We start from the raw sequence: 22,850 nt of genomic DNA on the forward strand, positions 1-22,850 counted from the left end.
ATTATTAATCTTTAAAAAAAATTTCATTTGCCTTGAAACATTTCATAAATTCAACCACTTTTGTGGGCACAAGGATAATTTTATAATAATTATGTATTAAAAAATTAAAATTAAAAAACTCCATAAGGTTTGACGAGCGTTCGAACCTTGCCATTGGATATTCAAACTCGACTTGTTAGGCTTATTGAGCTACTCAACTTAAATCGAACTCGATCAACTTGAGTTCGAGTCTGAGTTTTTGATCGAACTGCTCGCGAGAGAGCGCGGTTTGATATTCTCTTCTGGCCAGTGACCATCCTGCAATTTTTTTCATTTTATGTTTTTTTAACTTCAAAAATGTACTGCTGTTTAGAAAAAAAAAAATGTATTACACATTAGCCTCACAAAAGATGGAAAATTTTCAAACTTTTGACTAAAATGCAATACAAGTCAAATCTCTGTGAGTGCTTTCTGAATTGAGAATCACAAATTACAAATTCAAGAAACTTTACATACAGCACCAGTTGTGTTAAAAAAAATGATTAAGTTTGCTTTGTTTGTATTACATTTTTGCGCTTTTTGGGCTAGGGTTAATTTGGACTCTTTCTGAAGGCCAATAGTGAAGTACCTTTATTAAGCAATTGAAAGAGCTAGCAAACCCTTAAATCTGTTGTGGATTCAGAGTCAATTGCCTCAGCCTACTTTGCTACTTTTGCCTTTTTTAAAAAAAATTTCTATGTTCTTTTAATTGAATATTTCATTTCAAGATTTCCGTTTTGAACATTTTTTCCCTTCATTAAAAAATAAAAAATAAGTACAATTCTTGTTGTAACTTTTTACAGTGGGCCGGCATAGAAATTACAAGTTGTGAATGATGTCCCTATTCCTGTCATGCAATTATGTATAGGTCCTGGTGAAAAACGAATATAACATTCCTGCCTGTGCAGGGGACAAGTACAAGACAGAGGAACCAGAGTTGCATCCCTGTTGGAAATACTGTCGGCGGTTCATTGGAATGATTTGCCTTCCACCCGATGATCATATATTGCTATTTTTTCGTAAATATCATATATTATTTTTTTTATTTTTTAACTATTAACTAAGCAATACATAAAATTTAACAAACTCAAAAAATTAAAATAAACAAAAAGTGAGTTTTTTTAATGAATTTTCTGCTGTATATTTTGATTTTCTATTATACATTATTTTTTTGAAACTGTTGTATTTATTTTTTTACTGTGTTAGTAGTTATTAGAAAAAGAATTAATATATAATATTTATAAAAAAAATAACAATATAATAAAATATAAAATATAAAGTTACACAGAAAATGAAATAGAAGATCTGCTACGTAATAGTTGCCTCGACTGCCTTCTTGGATTTGTATACCTGCAATTGCTCCAAAATGCAAGGATTCTGTGCAATGCAGATTTTTTACATTTAGAATCTATTATGGATAATGAAACCTTCAATGAGTACCGGAAAATATTCCAAAATGGATTTTAGAAATAACGAGTGGAAAGTTAAATATATGTACTATCGAGAGAGAAAGAATCTCTAGTCATCAAACTTATTTTCTTCTGCCATGTGCCAGCATGTGACATTTCATTTGAATTATTGAGCTAAATTTGACTTAATCATTACTAGTTGAATCTTCTAAAAAAAAAGATGCAAAAGATACAAAACCATCGTACATTGAAATTTCTACCCTTCTGGAAACAAAATGTGACCCCCTCTTCAATGAATTTGTCGAAGGAAAAAACTGCAGGTGGACCAAATATTCATATCAGGATAAACGTGATGGTCGTCTATCTGCCCAAATTGATCATAACTTCTTTATATTATCCTTACGTCGAAGGAATTAAGATAATAGACACATCTATTCGTTTTTATATTCATCCAACATGAACTCGTTCAGTAGCATTCAAGTTAGTGATCACATTAACATATAGTTTTAGTGTTGAAAAAAACACATGCTCAAGCAAGTCTCAGGGTGATTAAAATTGTTTGTAAGGATAAGGTTCCTCTGTGACGAGAACTAACAGATGTAAACAGGGATCATGGCATTAGGTATTAGGCCTATATATGGCCTTGTATTTTTATTCAAGCCTTGTCCCCTCTCAAGATTATTCTTCCTCTATTTCTTGAAGAGATTGCTTAATTAGATGCAAAGTTGAAGAACAGGGAAAAGGGAGACTCGCAAAAGAAACTGCCTAGTCACAATATGAACCAGAATGCCTCTTCTTGGCATTTTAAGCATCATGCATTTGCATAGGGCACTTAAGAAATCGTGGGGCTGCTTGCACTTGCACAAGAAAGAGCTTAGATGTCGCAAAGGGTCACTTCGTGGCGTATGTAGGCCAAGAATGCAAGACGAGACATGGAGTGAATTTGAGCTTGCTGAAGCATCCTCTTTTCATGGCATTGCTTGCAGAAGAGGTTTTTGGTTTCCCACTCGTACTCTCTAACTTCCTTTACCGTGCAATGAGGACGTTTTTCTTCACACACTAATGCAATGCACTATCTCAGAAAAAGGTCCGACAGTGAAATGTGCCATCCCCTCTCTTTTTTTTTTTGGCCAACATTGTGTAGGGGTTTACGTAACATCTCTTCTTCTTCTTTTTTTCTGGGAAAGTTCTTTGAAGGGCTATCTTTTATCTAGTTCCAAGAGTATGACAGGAGCATGTCTCCGGTTGAGTTTTGACACATGCTGGAAATTACTGAATTTGTTTTTGCAGGGAATTCTTGTTCATGCATCGATCCCTAGGTTTATTTCAGAAGTATTCATATGCAGATCTTCAAGAAGGGGTAAGAGGAGCCAGTTGGCTAATGATACCGTGATGTGGTATTCATATTGAATCTTGAACAACACTTTTAACATCGTTTTAGCTTGATATCTAGATTGCATTTTCACTTGCGCAGCCAAGTAAAATATGGTGAGGACGTGTTTTGGACTCTGCCAAATTTTTCTAACCAACTGTCGTGAACCAATTGTGATATCGATCTTGTCCAACGACTGGTATAGAAGTCTACTCTGAATTGAACGTGAAGTTTCAACTCATTAGCTTGATTAATTTAATCAAATGATTAGCTATTAATAGTAGCTCTATTCTTCATCTCAGTTGTATTTGGAAAGCAGCCGTCAATATGACGATGGTCTTTTATGTTGATGTCAAACGCTCAATTCCACGTTTATAGACGCCTTCAGGCTAGTTGAGATTTTGTTTGGCAATACAAGGAAAATGAGAATCATCAGGTCTGGAGATTTCCTGTATTTCTTCACCTACTTTTTTTTTTTTTTTTTTTTGACCCAGGGGGTAGGTGGCTCTTGTCAGCGTGATCCTGATCTTCTCCTACCAAATCAGTGTGTTAGGTGAAATCCAAAGTGGGGATGCAAATGAGCCTAATCAATTCGAACATTCTCTAGTATTTAAACTTGTTTGACATTTTAACGAGTTTGAAATTTTATTATTTGTCGAACCGAATTTAAATGAGTTTTTTTTAATCGAACGTAAAAACCGTGCATTCTTCATTTGACTAGTTGCAAACCAAACTCCAAATATGTCAGTTGTAAGGGATGGAGGAAGTGCAAAATTTAAGGATAAACATAGAGCTTCGATGTCAAGAATACACGAAATCGCAAAAGACTTTTATCCATAATTACACTTGTTGAAGTTCAACATTTATGGCAACGAACAATATCAGTATAAGACGAAAATACAAGGATCTTAAACAAGCTAGTGACAACTTGGATACAACATTCCCAAAAGAGGGCAAACTAGGAAAAAAAACAAATTTCAAGAAATTTAATAAATGAACCACAGTATGAAGAAAACATCTTAGCAAATTGGACGGGGAGCACCATTCCACTCTTTCAAACAATCCAGCAATGGATCAATCAACTTCCCTTCACATATGGCAGTGAATACCTTGTCAAATTCTTCTCCAGGTGATCTCACCTTCTCACCAGTCAGGAAATTGGTCCCCAACTCTCCCCTCACAAGCTTGTATAATGAGTAGGACCTGCAATCCTTGATACGATTGGCAATGCCTGGCTTTCCATTCTCCAGCTCACATCTAGCACTCTCCACTTCTTTGGGCAAAAGGGCCTTTAGTTCATCCTCAAAGGCACCGATCTTTTGGAAAATTGAAGTGGTTGCGTCCTTCTCCTTGTCCCCATTTGCTAAGGAGTGCTCCACTAGGACTTGCCTTAGCTTTTGCATGAGGGGGTAGGTTCCACTACAGGGGTCATCAATGTAAGCAAAAACATGCTCTCTGTCCACCACTTTGAGCAAGTCTTTTTCGCAGAATCTAGATGGGTGCAATTCGCCATTGTAGCCCATTGTTAGCACTTTCTTGGCTACAAGGCTAACTGTGTTTTTCACTGAGGCCTTCAAGTTCTCCTCCAGGTGCCTCAGGTCAATTGCCTGGCACAATGCAACCAAATAGGTCGATGACATGAGCTTCAATATGTCCACAGCTTCTGCTGTTTTTCTTGATGAGATCAATCCTAATGAGTTGACATCTTGGTTGTGTTGCTCTGCACTTTGCACATGGTTTGTGACAGGATTGGCTAGGAACTGAAGTTCAGAGCAGTAAGCTGCCATGGCAATTTCAGCACCTTTGAAACCATAGTCCAAACTTGGATTACGTCCCCCAGATAGGTTTGAAGGCAATCCATTGTTGTAAAAGTCATTAACCAGCTCAGAAAATTGTGCGAACATGAGTTTACCAATTGATGCAATTGCTAGACGGGTGTTATCCATCGAGACTCCAATTGGTGTACCTTGAAAGTTCCCACCATGTAAGGCCTTATTCCGGGAAACGTCGATCAAAGGATTGTCATTCACAGAATTGATCTCTCTTTCGATGGATTTTGTCGAAGCCCTGATGACTTCAATCAATGGACCTAGCCATTGTGGGGATGTTCGGAGTGCATAACGATCTTGTTTGGGCTTTTGCAAAGGGTCGAATTCATTAACCCTCTGAGCTTCTTTAACAAATGAACTTCCATCCAAAATGTGTTCCATAATAGCTGCGGCCTCAATTTGACCAGGATGGTGCTTCAGTTTATGAGTCAAATGGTCTGTAAACTCTGGCTTCCCGTGCATAACTTCAGCAAAAATTCCTGAAAGAACTTCAGCAAGAACAGCAAGAATATTAGCCTCAAAGAGAACCATGGAAGCCAAGCCAGAGCCAACAGCAGTGCCATTCACAAGTGCAAGGCCTTCTTTCGCCTGCAGCTCGAAAAATCCAGTGTCAATCCCCGCCAGGCTGAATGCTTCAGTAGCATTGACAAATTTTCCATCAGGTCCAACAGCCTTGGAATTTGGTCGACCTGTTAATAATCCAACAATGTAGGAGAGTGGAACCAAATCACCGGAGGCGGTGATCGTTCCGCGGAGGGGCAAACATGGGGTGATATTATTGTTGAGAAGCTTTGTAATAGCTTCCAGAATCTCAAATCTGATGCCAGAGTACCCCTGAAGGAGGGTGTTGATTCGAACAAGCATCGAAGCCCTTGTTGCCGAGTGAGGCAATGTGTGACATGTTTCGGTCCCGTTGCCAAAAATTCCAGCATTCAAGAATCTGTGCCAAACAATCAAGTATTAAGATAATATTCAGGGTAGAAAAACTCTTCACTGTCTACTCAAGAAAGAAATCAATGAAAATCACTCGTCAAGAAGTTGTTTTTTTTTTTCTCTTTTCTAAGAACCCAAATAAAAAAAAATGCACAAGCTGAAAAATGTTTGTGCATTACGATCCAATTAAATTATTGCGGGGTTGTACTATTTTTTTGTACTGTAATTTCAATTGACAAAGTCTCGACGGGAATTTTGGCTTGCCGGTTGGAAAGGGATGAAAATGACCTACTCAAAGATGCCACTCGACGGGACTTTAACCTTACTTCTTGGTGGTACATTCGTGCGTACACGTCTTGCGCGACAAAACAAATGAGTGAAGACAATCTCGAAACTCATTCTCACCTCATAAAATGCTAAAACAAATGGAACCACCAAAAATGCATTTCCTATAAAAGTCCCTGTACGAAAACAGACAAGCCTTATCTCTATTCCAATTTAATGTTGTTATTTTATCGACTATACTGTAGTAAAAAAAAATGTTTTAAAAGCTTAGCGACATGCAAGCTTAAGCACCTAACTGGACATGATGACAAAATTCAGGACGTGAACCAAATCAGTGTGAATTAAAACGTGGGTACAGTAGATGAAAATAATTGATTGGTTTAGAATTTGGTCGACCCACCTGGACCATCTAATAGTGCAGGCCTTCATGATCTAAGTTAATGGAGATTCTGTCTAGCTTCTAATCACCTCATATCGCTACTTACTATTCAAACTCTGTTTTTGTTAGAATTGGACCACATTTATGACATACTAAGAATTTTATTTGGCATATTTTGTGCACAGCCAAAGCAGATAGATATGCTTTTCGTTTTTAGTTGTTTGTTGAACCAAGAATCGCAGCCATCATTAATTATTGGCACTAATAAGAGTGCGTGAGCTCCCAATTTGCATTTTCAGGTCAGAAATCAGAATGGCCCTATAGTTTGATTAAGAGCAAAGCCAAAGCCTTCTTTTTAGGTATGGCCAGGGCCAGCCTTGAATGCATTTTCTTTTTAGGTATGGCCAGGGCCAGCCGGCCCTTGAATGCATTAACTTGTTCTCAATTAGCCCTTTTCCTTTTTCTTTTTCATATTGAACAGAAAAAATAATTCATTTGAAAGCTTAAATAGTAATTAACCCCCTGTTTTACATTCATAACTCGGTCTGAGAATTATATATATATATATATGCTAAAGAATTATGCAGCAAAAATATGTTACTCCGTCCTTTGAAAGGAAGCATGGCCGGCGGAGAAACATTAATAGACTATTACTATATACTGTTGTGTTTTTATTCCCGAAAATTCTTGTTGGTTTTGTTGCAACATCAATGTCAAAGTTTATTATATTTTTATTTCATCCACAACTACAACTGATAAAATAGTCAGTAGTGAATAACAAAATGGTACTAGTTCCTTTTCACTTTTTGTTTTCTCACCTACGTCCTACTAACTATTAATACGAGTATCTTAATATATTGTTGATTGGCCCCTTTTAGTTCTAGTTACTTGACTTGCAAAATTATTTATTTCTTCAACAAGTTTTCTACAGCTGTAACTAAATGTTTTCTTCTGCTTGTCCCCACCAATAATGATCTTTTCTGAGTCGAAAACGAAAAGAAATGTACCTGGCGGAATTTTAAGAGCACACGCAGAACATGTCTGCAGTCCTCGGAATTTTTTTAACCCTTCGGCGCCTAAAGGTAATATTGCTGAGACAATCAGGAGTCTTGGTGTCTTATTACCCTATTAATAATAATTATTGGCTGCTTTTCTTCGTTTTTGAGTTTTTGTTAATAAATGTGTGTGCCCAGCTGCACGAACCTACCTACATCATCAGGGGCCACGAAATGATAGACAGTCCAAGAAACTTTTCTCCAAGAAAGAAAAAAGAAATTTCAACCAATCCTTTTCAGCAGTAAAGCCAAATCTTAAGGTTGTTTGGCCCCACTCAATATTGATTTATGAACTTGCCTGAAACTTCAAGACTGCATTTCAATGTGAATTACTTCTCCTAGAACCAAGCATGCATTATTATTATTCTTGATTATCATCAAGTCACCCCTATTCCATTTGCAAAGGTTAATTTTGCAATCTATAGCGAAATACTCTGTATCACTCATCTACATGCACCATGATGATGTCTACTGTATGGTGGTATATGCCCTGACAAATTTCTTAAATGCGGCGTAAATTAGACGAGTTTAACACTCACTCATGATCAGGACATGAGCTTCATAGTTTAGTGCAACAGGATTTAGCATTAATCTTACCGAATGAGCTCCTCCTGGAGAGCTCCGCCGTGTTTGGTTCTCCTGTGTGACGTTGCACCAAAGCCGGTGGTGATACCGTAACTATCAGTGCCCTTTCTCATGCTCTCCATAACCCAGTCACTGCTGGCCTTGACGCCGGCCCTGGCACCCTCCGACAGCTCCACCTTAACGGCTGCGTCGGAGGAAGCAGCTATGGCCGCCACCTGAGCTATCGTCAGCGTCTCACCACCTAGCCGGACCAGGGGCCTCCTGAACTCATCGACCATCCGCTTGACTTCATCAAGATGACTTCCTTTTAAAGACTCCGCGGCTGCGTTCCAATTTAACGGGTCCGGTGCTGGCCCGGCCCGTTGAGTACAAAAGGTCTCCGCAAGGTCATTACCATTTCCATTAGCGCACTCCATTTTTGCTTGCTTGCTAGCTTACTGGAACGATCAAGAAATCCGGGCTCACAAGAAAATAGTAGCAAATTCTAGTAATAATAATAATTAGCCCAAAAGATTGTAATGCTTAAACAGTGGTGGTGGTGGTGGTGGCTGGGGGGTAGGAGGAGGAGGGGGGGGGGGGGGTGGGGAACTGATCGATCGGGGTGAGTAGGAAATTTGCAAAGCTTTAAGGGGAAATAGCTCTAGCTGAATTTCCTGAGTTGGTTGAGCCACCTTTGGTTGTTTAAATAGAGAACAGGATGGCATTGAGAGTTGGGTGAGGCAGGCATTGGGTAGTTGAAAGATGTAGACGACCGTCAGATGAGCATGCGGTTGATGGTTGAGATTTATGACACGTGTTTGAATGCATGGGCAGCTGGGATGAAGAAGAAGGCTCTACCACAAGTCATACATGGTTTGGTCGTATACACATTTCTATTTAGAAAAAAAAATGTTTGGCTAAAGTTTGCACTTGATGTTACCTGTTTGGATTCGCCATTTTTTCAAAAATAAGTTTTTCAAATACAATGTTACAGTAATACACAATAACTCAAAAAACATTCCATTCATACAATATATCAAATATTTCAAAAAAATTTTATATTAAAAATTTTTCATATATATTGTTACAGTAAAATTTTTCAAAAACAACTAATCCAAACGATTTGTTTGGATATTGAATTATCTGCAAAAAAATTATTTACTTACATCATAAATATATATATATATTTATTTCCAACCACTTTTTTAATCTCACATATGTTACATTATAAAAAAAATGCTATAGTAAATAATAATTCATATAATCTCCTATCCAAATATGCTCAGTATATATTATCAGAATCAGAAGTCAATTAAAAAAATATTTTTATAGACTATTATGGGCATAATCTTTGCATAAGCAGCGCGATTCAAATACATGACTTTTACTTTATTAAGTAGGTGGCTTTGTCTTAGTGAGCTAACTTGCGTTAACACACTTTCATCAAGATGACAAATTAATGAAAAGAAAAGCAACTTTGGAGGACAAAGTATAAAGCATAAGCTGATAAAAGGTGTGGTTGGTGAGAGTACGGGGGACTCCCAAGTCTCCTCAACACAAGATGTGAGAACTTGGAAGGCTGCACGAAAGCACCATGTCATCTCCCACCAATCCTGCCGGTTGGCATCGGTCAAGTTGAGGACTTCAAATGATGAAATTCTCTATTAATTTTCTTAGTACGTGTAGCCCCTTTAGTCTTTCTTAATTTTGTTGTTGGGTGGAAACGTGTACAGTACTCGTGTTTAAGCTACTGTTTCTGTTGTCCACATATTCCACTCCAAACATAAAAAATAATAATAATAATTGATTTAGTATTCCTATCTCTGTATTTTGAAGTATTTTACCAAGTACCTGCCCTCAAATTTTTCTGTTCCGTCTTAACAAATTATTAGGAGTCATCAAGACCACCAGCCGCATGAAGTGGTACTATTTCATGGTAGAATATATACAAGGCTGCTACGAGAAAAGTTTTTTAAAAAAAAAATCAATGAGACATTTTGTCTATTTCCACCTGAATTTCTAAGAATAACCTAAAAACAACCACCAAGAGATTGAACAGTAGGAGGGTAAATTTCTTGCGGTTTTCTTGAGGTATTAACGCGGGAAGACAGATGGCACCAAAAACCGTACCAAAGAAAAAAGAATGAGAAAAACATAAATAAAGTCTTACCAAACTCTCGGTTGCCCCCACTCCCCAAGGGCCTCCAAAAAGAAAGGAAAAAGAAAAAAAAAACCCCGGAAAAAGGAACAAGATACCGTCCAGCCTTGTACAAAGTAATATACACCATAACTAATACTAGTATATTATTTGCAGACTGACATGGAAAGTTAACCTAGTAAGTAGAGCTAATTACTTTGAAATAGAAGAGGAGTAAAAAGATTCTATGGAGAGATATCATGTTCAAGATGTAATGAGCACGAGCAACGATGAGCCTTTTCAAATAATGGGTTTTTCTAGGGGATCCCATCGGGTACTAATTAACATATTTAAAATTAATCTAATGTATCACGTGTATATATATATATATACAAACAATTGTTACCTTCTTTTATATTTATGTATTTTTTCTATTTAATCTTACCTGTCTTTCATTATATTTATTTATTTTTTAAAAAAAAATATGACACATGAAATATATCTTAACGTGTACCAAATGAACACCCATTGAATAGACCCTTTAAATGAGTATCTTCTTATAGTTAATCGCAAATTGATGGAAGATGACTCAAAGGTCATACGTTTTGTTTGTTGGTTTTAGACTTTTAGAATGGAGAGTTGATTTGAGGCTTGTACTGTTCTCTCCCTCTCCATTCTTTCCATTCTGGAAAAAAGATTAGACAGAAATTCCTCATCAACGCATGTTACAAGGTAGTTAACATTTACTGAATTTGTCGTACGAATTGGATAATAGCACGGCAATCATTAAGCTTTAACATTAAAATTAATGTTGCACGGCAATCATTAAAATTATTATCCAATATGTACAACCAAACCAACGATGCAACAGCAACAGAAATGTCATTTTGCGGGGATGTCATCAGGGTTCTCTTCTTGATCAGAGTACGGTTCTAAATTTCTAATGCTACATATTGATGATTTTCTTGGTTCTTTTTTCTCTTCCACTTTGGCGTAGTGGAAAACCTACCTAAACCAATCCACATTGATAAACTAGTCTTAAATTAGTTGGTAAGCAATCGTCAGTTGATCCTACTTCTTCCTCCCCCACTTTCCCATGCGCCCTATGCAGCACTAGATTAGATACCTTTTTGTCATCAATGAAAACGGTTTCCCTTTGGTTTATAGTTTATTTGGAAATTGCTTCTGCTAAAATTGCCCCACTGCGCGTAATTAATTTACTCGGTTTCTGCCGCTGAATTGAATTAAATATTATTGTAGCCAAGGTTGAAACATTCGAAATTCTTGTTAAGCCTGTGGATTTTATTGCATTCTCAATTGCTCCGCAATAAATACTCCATCCAATTCCAATTCGTGAAGAACCATCGTTTTCTATGAAGCAAAGAGAACGCAAGTTTTCCAGGGCGGGTGAAATTGTGAGAGATTTTCAAAACTATATGGAGTTTCTTGCAGGCCTTGGTTTTAAAATAGGGGATAATTGCAGAAACCTCCCCTGAGGTTTCTGACATTTGCACTGACCTCCCCTGTGGTTTGAAAAATTACACTGACCTCCCCTAAGGTTACTAATCCTTTGCAAATTCAGTCCAAACGATTAAAATATTATTTTAGGGAGTGAAATTAGAATTTTTTTATCAAATTTGTCCTTTGTACTACATTTTCAATGAATGACAAAATACTACAAATCAATTAACAATTAATAAATTTTAAGGAATATAGTTTATAGGCAAATACGCATTATTTATTTAAAGTACCGGCTCTTTATGGGTATTTTACTTTTAAACATTTAATTTAATACAAATATTTAGACTCAAATACATATTTGTATTTACTTTCAAATATTTAATTTTTGTTAAATATAAAAACTATCAATCTCTCTTCCGTAAAAATATTAATATAACACTTTTTCAATTTTAGTTACAAACATTTATGTATTTAACATAAATTATATGATTCACAATAAAATGCCATAAAGAGCCAATACTTTACTCATTTAATGGATGAAAGCCATAAAGAATTAATATTTTATGGGCCATTTTTTTAAAAAAAATATTTAATTTATATTAAATAAATAACCTACCGATTTCGTTTTTGCAAGAATATTAATGTAACACTTTTTGAATTTTATTTACAAACATTGATATATTTATCATAAATTAAATGTTTGAAAGTAAAATATCCGTAAAAAGCCGGTACTTTAAATGAGTAATGCGTGTTTGCCCATAAAGAACCGGTAACTATTTAAAGTACCGGTTATTTACGGGTGTTTTACTTTCAAATATTTAATTTAATACAAATATTTACGCTCAAATACAGATTTGTATTTACTTTCAAATATTTAATTTTTGTTAAATACAAAACCCACCAACTTCTCTTCCGTAAAAATATTAATATAACACTTTTTCAATTTTAGTTACAAATATTTATGTATTTAACATAAATTAAATGATTCAGAATAAAATGCACATAAAGAGCTAATACTTTACTCATATAATGGATGAAAGTCATAAAAAATTAATACTTTATGGGCTATTTCTTTTTTTAAAAAAAATATTTAATTTATATTAAATAAATAACCTTATAGATTTCCTTTTTGCAAGAATATTACTGTAACACTTATTGAATTTTACTTACAAATATTGATATATTTATCATAAATTAAATGTTTGAAAATAAAATTCCCGTAAAAAGTCGGTACTTTAAATGAGTAATGCGTGTTTGCCCATAAATTATACTCCTTAAAGTTTATTAATTATTAATTGATTTATAATACTTTGTCAGTCATTGGATATGTAGCACAAAGGACAAATCTGGTACAAAATTCTAATTTCACTCCCAAAAATAATATTTTAATCATTTGGACTAAATTTGCAAAGGATTAGTAACCTCAAGGGAGGTCAGTGTAATTTTTCAAACCACAGGGGAGGTCAGTGCAAATGTCAAAAACCTCAGGGGAGGTTTCTGCAATTATCCCTTAAAATGGAGAGTTCATATTGAACAAAAAAACGTGATCCCCTCCTAACCTCTCCAACTGCGACAGAAAGTAGGGAAGCTTTACTTTCCAGTCTACCTGACATGCGTTCACATATTGCATCATACCAGCAGACTGCAGTGGAAGTTTTCCATGTAAGAAGAATTTGGGAGCCTGCATGAAAGATGCTAAGAGGTTTCGTCGTGACATTAAAGAGCCAATTCCCAGTTGGGATCCTCTGTGTCGTTATTCGGTGTCAAATCCAGTGTCAATCTCACTTATCACGTGATAGTAGAAGAAATTTAAATAAACAGCACATGACAAATTAAAAAAACAAGACACTTGGCATAAATATAGGAGAGGCACTGAATTGTCACGGAAAAAGTGACACTGAGAATCCCGTGCGGTCAATTCCACTTAACACGCTTCTAATTTTGAATATTCTACTGCGAAGGTTCAGGAAAAATTGTCAGCAAATCACCATATGCACGGTAACTGCATGCATATCTATCACTTGTCTAGGTTGTATTCTTGGTTGGAATTTTTTTTTTTTTTTGAATTGGGGACATCATAGGTAAAAAAAAAAAAAAAAAAATTACTACTTTGTAATATATAGTTAGTAATAAGAGATTACTGTTGAAGTGTCTTTCTAAATGCTAATGATCAGCATGACAAAAGAACATTTTGTTTAGTAATTAATTGACCAAGCCCTCTGACGTTTGTTGAAAGTGTAGTCTTCCATTAAAGAAAGGAAAGTAATTATAAAGTCTGCATAATATCAGGATAAATCAGGGTTGTTAAGACTTCAACCAGTCATGCTCGCCACCAACCACCACACTCCTGCCATCCATCCCTCTATCTATCTCAATTGGGTAGGTGAAGGAGCCAAATTACCCTACCAGATCCCTGATATTGACCTACTTTTTTTTCCAAATATAATTGTTCCTTTCCCACCCATCTTTAGCTGACTGCGATGGGATTGCTGCCCTTTCATTGAAGACCAGATTTACCCCAACCATGTCACAGCTGTTGTAGGAGTACGATGTTCTTGGCGGAGAAGGGGCGGTACAATTGGAATTGTCATGCAATCATGTGATTGTTGTATATTTCATATGATTTGGTATATATTTACGTTTCTTTCTTTGTCGTGCACATAATTTTTGTTCTTGTATATCAACTCAATAATTTAATACAATTACATTTGTAAGTAAATGTATAACGCCTTCTGAAAAAAGTACAACAATTGTATCGACTATACGGCAGGTCTAATTGCACTGACTGATCCCTTCTTCTCCGTTCTGCGCCTATGTGTGAATCCAGAAACAGGCAACAATTCGTGAAGAACACTTTTTACCACAAAATAGACCTTTATCATTTTATACTACCCCACCGTGTGGTTCGCGATGGCATGTTTTGAATTTTGATCTTCGAATCAGACCTCCACGTAGAGGTGTCAAAATGGGTGATTTGGATAATGGATATAAGTGAGTCAACCCATTTATACCCATTTAATTAGATGGATATAAATGGGTAAGTCAAAAAATGATTTGGGTAACCCAATTACCCATTTATAATCCATTTATTTTAACTTTTTGTAAACTCATTTAAATTCATTTTTGGAAACTAAGTTACGGAGGCTCGACAAAAGTAAAAGAAAAAAGAAAACAAAAAGGAAAAAGTAACAATAATGACAAAACAAAAGACAGATTTTTTTTTTTTTGGCAGATTCCATAATTATCTGTCATTTTCGATAAATTCTGAAATATAAACCGGATTAACGTTGCCACATGTCCAACCATGCATGTAATAAGTGAAAACAATATTACTGTGTTTACGAATATTGTCTTCTTAACAGAATTTAAATGGAGGGTTTCATCTGTTCCGTGCTAAAACTATAAAAAAAAAAAATGAAAACCCTCTATAATTTTGTAGGATAAAGAGTAAGCTTTCATCGACCTTTAAAATGTGTCAACCAATAATATGAAACTCGACTGCAAAAGACAGAGAAAAAAGAAACCTATATATATAAGAGAGTGACGAGTGTGGACTAAGCCCACCACATTTTTTTTCCTCCAAACCTTAACTTTGGTGATATGCTAGTGATGTACGTATACTAAATTAAAATAGATATCATGAAAGTTAAAAGGTGTTTTATGTTATTTGACCAAGTCCATGAAACGAAAAAAAGAAAAAGAAATGGTAGTTAGTTAAATTTTATGAGCATTGAAACCACTATTGCAAAACGAATTTTGTCCTTTAGATAATAAATTTTGGTATGTAAATTAATTTAATTAGAAATATTTTAAATTAATTTAATTAGAAAGATTTCAAATTAATTTAATTAGAAAGATTTTACGTCCCATAAAAAAAAAAAAAAGAGGTTACAGAGCATCAAGCATCCATGAAATGAACATTCGTAGCATGAGTTGGGAACATGGTTGATATTCACATTAACCAAGATGTTATAATCTTGTAGTGAAAATCTTTATTTTCGCATAGGAAAACCCGTTTGAAAAAATCAAAAGTTCAAAACCTAATAGTTTGCAAATATAGATGGAAGTGACATCAACTAAGTTTATACGGACTGAAGAATAAAAAAAAAAAACAACTGAGTTTTTAAACTGATCAGCCCACAACCTCAACCAATGCCAAATTTGGGTTAAATGGTCCACTTTAGTTTAATGTTCCTCTTTTTCTTTTTCTTTCTTTTTTTTTGAAGCAAACTCAAATTTTATCTGTAATGAACAAAAATTTTGATAAATCGATAAACAGGAATAACAAAATTCTGATCTTTCTTATAATGTTTTCCATATGTTATACGGAGCGTTTTCTCCTTTTAGTTGATAAACATAAACCAATATTATTAATAAATTAGTTGAAAATCGTCCTACACGATTTACTTAATAAAAAAAAGCTGCACTAATGGTAGAAAATATACATAACATATGTTATGCAAAGTTAAGTGGAATTATTTGTAAAATCAATTGGATTAATCTCAATTAAGACACTACAAAATAGAAAATTACCTTGACGAGATTAACTTGTGGTTTTCGTCAAAGTTGACCAGTATTTGAATTGAACTAATTTAGATGGCGCTGCTCTATGCCCTTGAGAATTGGTTGTGCAAAATAAGTACTACCAAAGAATTTCATTTTTCAAAATAGTCAAGGAAATTAAAACAAAAGGTAGGATAATTTGAATCAATCAGTTCATTTTCTTCTCAAGTAACTTCAACTTCTTGTGCTTCTCAAGGATCAATCAGTTCATTTTCTTCTCAAGGATAATTGTTGTGCTTCTTAATTCAATTTCAACTTCATTTTAAAGGACACTAGTTTTAACTGATCTAATTGTATAGCCGACTAGATTTGTTTCAATTCAGTTAATCGACAAAATTGGTGACAAAACTTGTTGCCCCTTTTACCGCCCTTAATATAGAAGGTCCATTTCCAATCGTGCAGCCGACTGGATTGTGAGTCAATTTTTTCTTTCCCATCTCAATTTCTTGAATTCTACCCCTTTCCTCCTAAAATTTTTTTTTTTTTTTTTAAAAAACTTCACTCTATATCTTCAACATTATCTTAACTGAAGGAGCGAATGGGGAGGAGGGTTCTATTTGATAGTTCAGAAAGAGAAAGTATAAGTAAAATGATTCGGATTCGAGCTTTCTTATTTATGCTAAAAAAAATTATCTTAACTAAATAAAAAAAAAATCTATTTTTGATAGTAATGCATCACATGGTCCTTTTCCCCAATTTCGGGTAGGAACAGCTGCAACTACTCTTGAACATTTTAAGGCCTTGATCAGTAAAGAAAAAATTGTAGGGTTCAGATTACGAAGTCTACATCAATTTTGACAACGTAGGTGTGAAATCCACAAAAAATTATACTCCCTCTGTCCCACTTTGATAGTCCTATTTTCTTTTTTTGTCTGTCCCAAATTGTAGTCCACTTTCCAATTGAAGAAAATGTAGTTGTATTTTAATTTTCCTAAAATGCCCTTATTCAATGTAAGTTGTTGTTACTATAAACCTACCTCATTTAATGAGAGTTGATTCTTTTTTTACCATCAATTCAAGTTCCCATAAAGTTGTACTCTATTTAATGTGAGGGTATTTTAGGAAAATAGCAATCTAAATTTACTTTTCCAACAAAGTTAATTACTTTTTCTTAAATTGTGTGAAAAAAGAAACAGGACTATCAAAGTGGGACGGAGAGAGTACTAAATTTATGTTGTGCCCAAATGTATTTACATTCTGAACAAATGCATGTATATTTTGTTGAAATGCTTGAAACCCTTCGGGATGGTTTCACCGGTAACGGATCCGGCCCAGATCCCCATTTGTCGGAGATTCATCCGAGACGTAAAGGCGAGGCAGATCGTAGATTCGCTTTCAGTTTCAGGCTTCCAGCCACAAAGATCTAATGGATCCACCACGTGCTCTGACAGGCACAAGACTATTCCATAAATATTGGCCGACGCAACGTTCCTTATTTCTTGTGGCCAAATATCAGAAACAATCAACTTATCAAAGCCAGAGCTGAATCTAACTTCAACAAACATTTATCGTTCTACCTTAATTTAATTTCTAATAAAAATGACACTTACCTATATGATATGTCCTTCCCATCTGTGTAACAAAGATCAATCTAAACATTCTTGTGAATTTCATATTTGAAGGCTTCAAAATTCTAACAAGATTCTGACAAAGAAAAATTTTCTCTTTCCTCCTCTTCATTTCATAAATTCCATCCCTTTTCTACTTTTTTTTTTTTTAAAAAGGCTTCACTCTTAATCTTCAACATTATTATTATTATTATTATCTTCAACATTATTAGCTTAAGAAGACTTGTGTTAAAATTAGTGAGTATACAGATCCAACTAGATCAAGAGAATGTTACGACACTGTCTTTAAATTTTTTTTTATTACAGGTGAGATTTGAACTCTCACCGACCCCGTATTAAAGGACTTCAATTCCTCCCGATGGCCGCTGAGCTTTAACGCATCAGATGGTCCAGTTCTCCGAACATGTGAGACGCTGCAGTAACGGTGAGGATAGTCGTAGTTTCAGCGACAAATAGCTAAAGGATCCACGTGCTCTGGCAGGCACGAGTCGATTCCATGAGGAGATGCTGGGTCCACGCTTTTGCATTTGGGTTAATAGCAGTTTGGCGCCCCTAACTTTTGGATGTAGTCACACAATGAAAACTAGTCAATGTTAGAAATGAAAAAAAGAAAAAGAAAAAAGAGTGTAATGAAAATATTGCCCTTTTATTCATGAAATTATTTATATAACTTACTATCATTTCCTTTCATTGTTAAAAGATTTATATCTTCTCTATCGTATCAATTATAAAAAAATATCAAAGTTAAAGAAAGGTGTTTAGTTTGTATCCTTCAAATTCTTCATGTTGGATTAATGTTTGCTTCTATATATGTTTTGTTCAATTTATTAGACTTTAAGTCAAACAAAAGGAATAAATGACAAAATACTAAAAATAAATACAATTACCATTATTTAAAATTTTAGATTAATAACATTGTCTTTTTTTTTTTTGGTTTCAAATTAGTCCAATATGAAATACTTAATCAAAATTGCTAAAATGGTTGATACGCCTTTTTTTTTTAAAATTAGAGAAGGAAAATGGACATTAAATCTAATATTATTTTTTGAGAAGAAAAGGTAAAAATAGTAAACTATTTAAATGTGGGGTATGTCCTAACGAGTGCCCGGGTGTTGATATTTTGAAAAAAATAGAAGAGTTAAAATAGAGAAACTATTTAAATGTAAAATAGGGTAATAGTTATTCATGCGTGCACTTACATGATACGTAAGCATTCATCAGAAAAAAACCTTAAAACAAATAAATATTCCAAACGAAGAAAATCAAACTCACTAGCATTGGCATCAAAATGAAATGAATGATGATTTAGAGAAGATATCAAATTTGAAACTGTCCATATAAATAATACTCTCTTATCTTTTGGACTTATTCGGACTGGGTAATGCAGTTGAAAAACAAGTAACACTGATCCTATTTTTGAAAAATACCAAGAAAAAAGTATCCCAACAGCTGTTTAGTTTTTGTGTACTTGTTCAGCCTAATTCCTCGAGTGTCCTGTTTGTGCTGTACTTCTTCGGATGCTATTGTATCCTCCAAAAGTTAGACAGATGGGATGAATTAGTCCACTAAAACGTGGCTCAAATGAGTACATGAAAGACTCAAAAGTCCAGGTACTCATATGACAAAGCCAAAGATTAATCAAGGCAACAGGAACTAGTAGTGTTTCCATTCATTTGTTGAAACACTGGTTTGATTTGAAAAAAAATGGAAAAATTAAAATTTCAAAACTAAGGCCAGCGTTGATTTTTTGGCATTTTCTTTAATAAGTGATACAAGAGGACAAATCAGAATAAAAAAAAAATGAATGCTCACGATACGATCGGCTGATCTGATAACAAAAAATAGATAGCATTAAAGTGTCTCAATCGTGAAACATGTTTCAACAAATTCCTAAACCCTCTACAGTTTTTTTTTTTTTTTTTTTTTTGGGGGAAGTCTAAGCATCAGCTGTCGTTATAATTATTGCTACCATACTTGGACAGTTGGACTAGTAAATGTAAATATGACTAAATGCCTGGCCAATGGATGACAATACCAACCAACCAATCTAGAAGCTTGGACCTCCGCAAGGTCCAACGTGTGTTGATGACTAAAAGCTTGAGCAAATATGCAAAATTACTACTTGAATTGCAGGCTAAAGCTGAAGTCTAAACCCTTCAATTGGACTGCGGGATAATAATATTATTATAAATCTTTAGTTATATATATACATATATATATATATAATTGAATGAGAAAATTGATGCAAAACATCCGTGTACAATTGTTCAAGAAGGACATGATTGCTTCCTATCAAATTTCTTCTGATACAGCTGCCCATTAAGAAATTTCGTTGATGATTGACAGCATGAAGGTAAAAGATTGTTCAAAATGATTAATCATCTTGAAGCCCATCATGCAGCTAACGCTAACTGTTGTAACCCTGAAAATACTGCTCAAACGCACAATAAAGCAAATGTTGATCGTTCTACGCCAGTACATAAGCAGGAGCAGCTTTTGGGATCGGTGCGGTGATTCGCTATCATGAGGGACGCTTTCAAGCTTATCATCCAGCTAACCTCAATGATTGTAGCCCATCCCCTCAAAATACCGCTCAAATGTGGACAGCTTCTCCCTTCAAATCAAACGCTACTACAAAGCAAATTTTGATTGTTCTTCTCCACACTGCATAAGAAACCTTTTGGGATTGGTGCTGCGGTGATTCGCAATTACGAGGGACACTTTGTTGCGGAATTGTCCGCACATTTCACAATGGTCTGATAGCCGTTGAGATAGCTCAGGCGGTAGCAGCTCGTGAGACAAATTGGTTTGATTACAAATTTAGAAATTCCCGATTGTATCCTGGAGGGTGGTACACTTGATAACATGTTGCGTGACGAGGAATAGGTGTTGTCGGCCAGTGCCCTATAATTGAGGATGCCTATTATAATTGAGGATATCTGACTGTCCATATCAGACGTAAATGTTGTTGATGTACGATAGATTCTTAACGATGACAATAAATAGGATGGCACGTGAATCAGCTTTTCTTGTTAAACTTTCAGAAATACCCACCCGGTCTTGCTAAACGGTTCTTTCAATAATTTGGTTAATAATCACTGCTGTGTTTGAATAGAAGATTATTTGAAATAATTTTTTTTTTTAAAAATACTGTAGCATTTTTTTTTTTGATGTGATATATGTGAGATAACAAGGTGATTGAAAAACGTATTGATGGTTCAAGTAAATCAGTGTGTGTAAATAGAATGCATTCCAAACACACTAATTTTTCTTTTTTACCAAAAAAAATAAAAATTGAAAAAAAAAATCATTTTTTAAAAGCTTTAAAAAATTACATCAATCCATGCCAATGGTCCGAAACGTTCCCGGGATTTGGTACCAGTAATTAAGTTCACCCCTTCTCAAATTACCCTTTCTCGTCGATCCCACGGAAGATTAGCTGCCGAAGAATTTTGGCCCGGTAGTTCTTTGACTTTGATTAAAAAGTAATTAATTAATGTTTTTCTAATGAAGCTCATCTAGAACAAAACTTTTTCGTTTTCCGTGCCATCCGAGATCACCTATATAAGTTCCTTTTTCACGCTTTTATTTTAAGTTTGACGATTATGCAACAGAAATTAATACATGTAGTGGTCTGTTTGATTGGGTGTAAGATATTTTCCCTGGAAAGAAAATTTTTTCAAAGGAAATAAATGCTTTCCTATTCGTTTACCGGTGTTTGGTTGACTAGTTGTTGGGCCTCCTAGAAATTTAAGCCCATTAGATCTCGAATATCCAACCCACAACAGCACCTTGCATCCGAACATACATTTTACCAGACAACCAAATTCAAGAATTTGGCACCAATATTTTAGGCAATAGGTTTGACATTCAGCATTTGAGATGAATTTTCAATTGAGAAACAATTTCCAATTTTTTAATTAAAAAAACGTAAAATTCATATATTCAAATATGACCAAAATGCATTATGACCACGGCATTAGCCCAATTCATTTTTGACTTATCCATTTATACACATCTAATTAAATGGATATAAATAGGTTGACTCACTTATACCCATTACCCATTTTACCCAACCCAAACTTGTCCAAATCACCCATTTTGACACCTCTAGTCTGGCTGCCTAACAAGATATTGCCATTAAGAAACGAAGAATACGAAAAGTAATATGAATTGAATCGTATTACTAAGAAGGAGGAGCTTGTCCTCAAGAGGCTTTTATTAGTTTCCACAAATTTAGCAAGCAGTAAACATCACAAAATGGTCAAAGGAACCACCAGTTTTTGCTAAAGTTGATCGGTTTTTCAGATTAAAAAAAAAATAGATTAACTTTTTTTTATACACTATCAGTGTACAAATCAGTTATGCAAAATCATTTTAAAAGGTTTTGGCAAGACAAATTTTTTTAAAAATTTTGGGCCATATTACAAGTATGCCACCAAAACAAACACTACATTCAATTTCAGTCAAAAGCCACAAAAAATATGTCGGATTTCTAAGGCGTTCTTTTTAAAAAAAAAATAAAGAAAAAATTGCCATGCCAAATTTTTTTTAATGATTTTAATGAACGCCACACTGTGGGCTTCCTTTTTTTCACCCTTTTGTCCATCGGCAGAATCTTGTGTTATTGGTGGCTCAGCCCAAAAAGAACTAGATTGGTTAGGTATATATAACTGATGGACTAAATTGGTTAGGTATATAAAAAGTTTAGGGACTATTTTCGCTTCTGATAAATAATTTATGGACTTTTCTGGCCTTTTGCTCCTTTTAAAAAATAAAAAAAAAATTGCAAAACCTTAATTATAGGTGAAATAAAGCACTGGGTTTTTTAATTCATTGATTGAGTAAATTGCAGTGTGGAACTTGTTCAAACAATCCGTACAAAATTGGATGCAAATGGTTGGAATAGCACTAAAGTAGCGAGAAGATGGGTGGCCAGAAAATTGGAACTTTTAGTTTAGAAAGTTTTGTGGTTATTGCAGGTCGAATTCAGAAGAAAAGGCAAAAAGCCAGCAAACTTGATTTTGAGGCCTTTGTTAACGTCAATAATGTCGAACATCAACTTCCAGTTGTCCCAACATTTGAGGAATTGCTTCACCTAAGTTTCATATCCGTGATAAAAGTAGTATGTTTTATTTCTCGAATTTCCTCAAAATGTGTGTTCATTAATCTTCTCCCTGTTTTGTTGAGTTTCTGCCACAATGTAATATTCCTATAATTGGCTAATTCCTTTTACAATAGCTAAACAGGATAGAATCTCAGTAACTTGATCACGTA

At 34.7% G+C, this 22,850-nt stretch overlaps 1 protein-coding gene across 1 annotated transcript; it reads right to left on the minus strand.

Moving 5' to 3' along the window:
* Nucleotides 1–3,600: 3,600 nt before the first annotated feature.
* LOC113725793 (phenylalanine ammonia-lyase-like) lies at nucleotides 3,601–8,520 on the minus strand. Its single transcript, XM_072078789.1, has 2 exons — nucleotides 7,878–8,520; nucleotides 3,601–5,568 (listed from the first exon to the last, which is right to left on the minus strand). Exons 1-2 carry the CDS (start codon nucleotides 8,279–8,281, stop codon nucleotides 3,819–3,821), a joined length of 2,154 nt encoding a protein of 717 aa, XP_071934890.1. The 5' UTR covers nucleotides 8,282–8,520; the 3' UTR covers nucleotides 3,601–3,818.
* Between the last annotated feature and the right edge of the window lie 14,330 nt (nucleotides 8,521–22,850).

The sequence above is a fragment of the Coffea arabica genome, chromosome 2e (genome assembly GCF_036785885.1).
Source record: "Coffea arabica cultivar ET-39 chromosome 2e, Coffea Arabica ET-39 HiFi, whole genome shotgun sequence".
NCBI lineage: Eukaryota > Viridiplantae > Streptophyta > Magnoliopsida > Gentianales > Rubiaceae > Coffea > Coffea arabica.

Coding starts and splice junctions, on each gene's coding strand:
- LOC113725793 (XM_072078789.1), bottom strand. CDS start 8,281: ATGGAGTGCGCTAATGGAAATGGTAATGACCTTGCGGAGACCTTTTGT. Junction 5,569..7,877: donor CTCCAGGAGGAGCTCATTCG/GTAAGATTAATG, acceptor TGTTTGGCACAG/ATTCTTGAATGCTGGAATTT.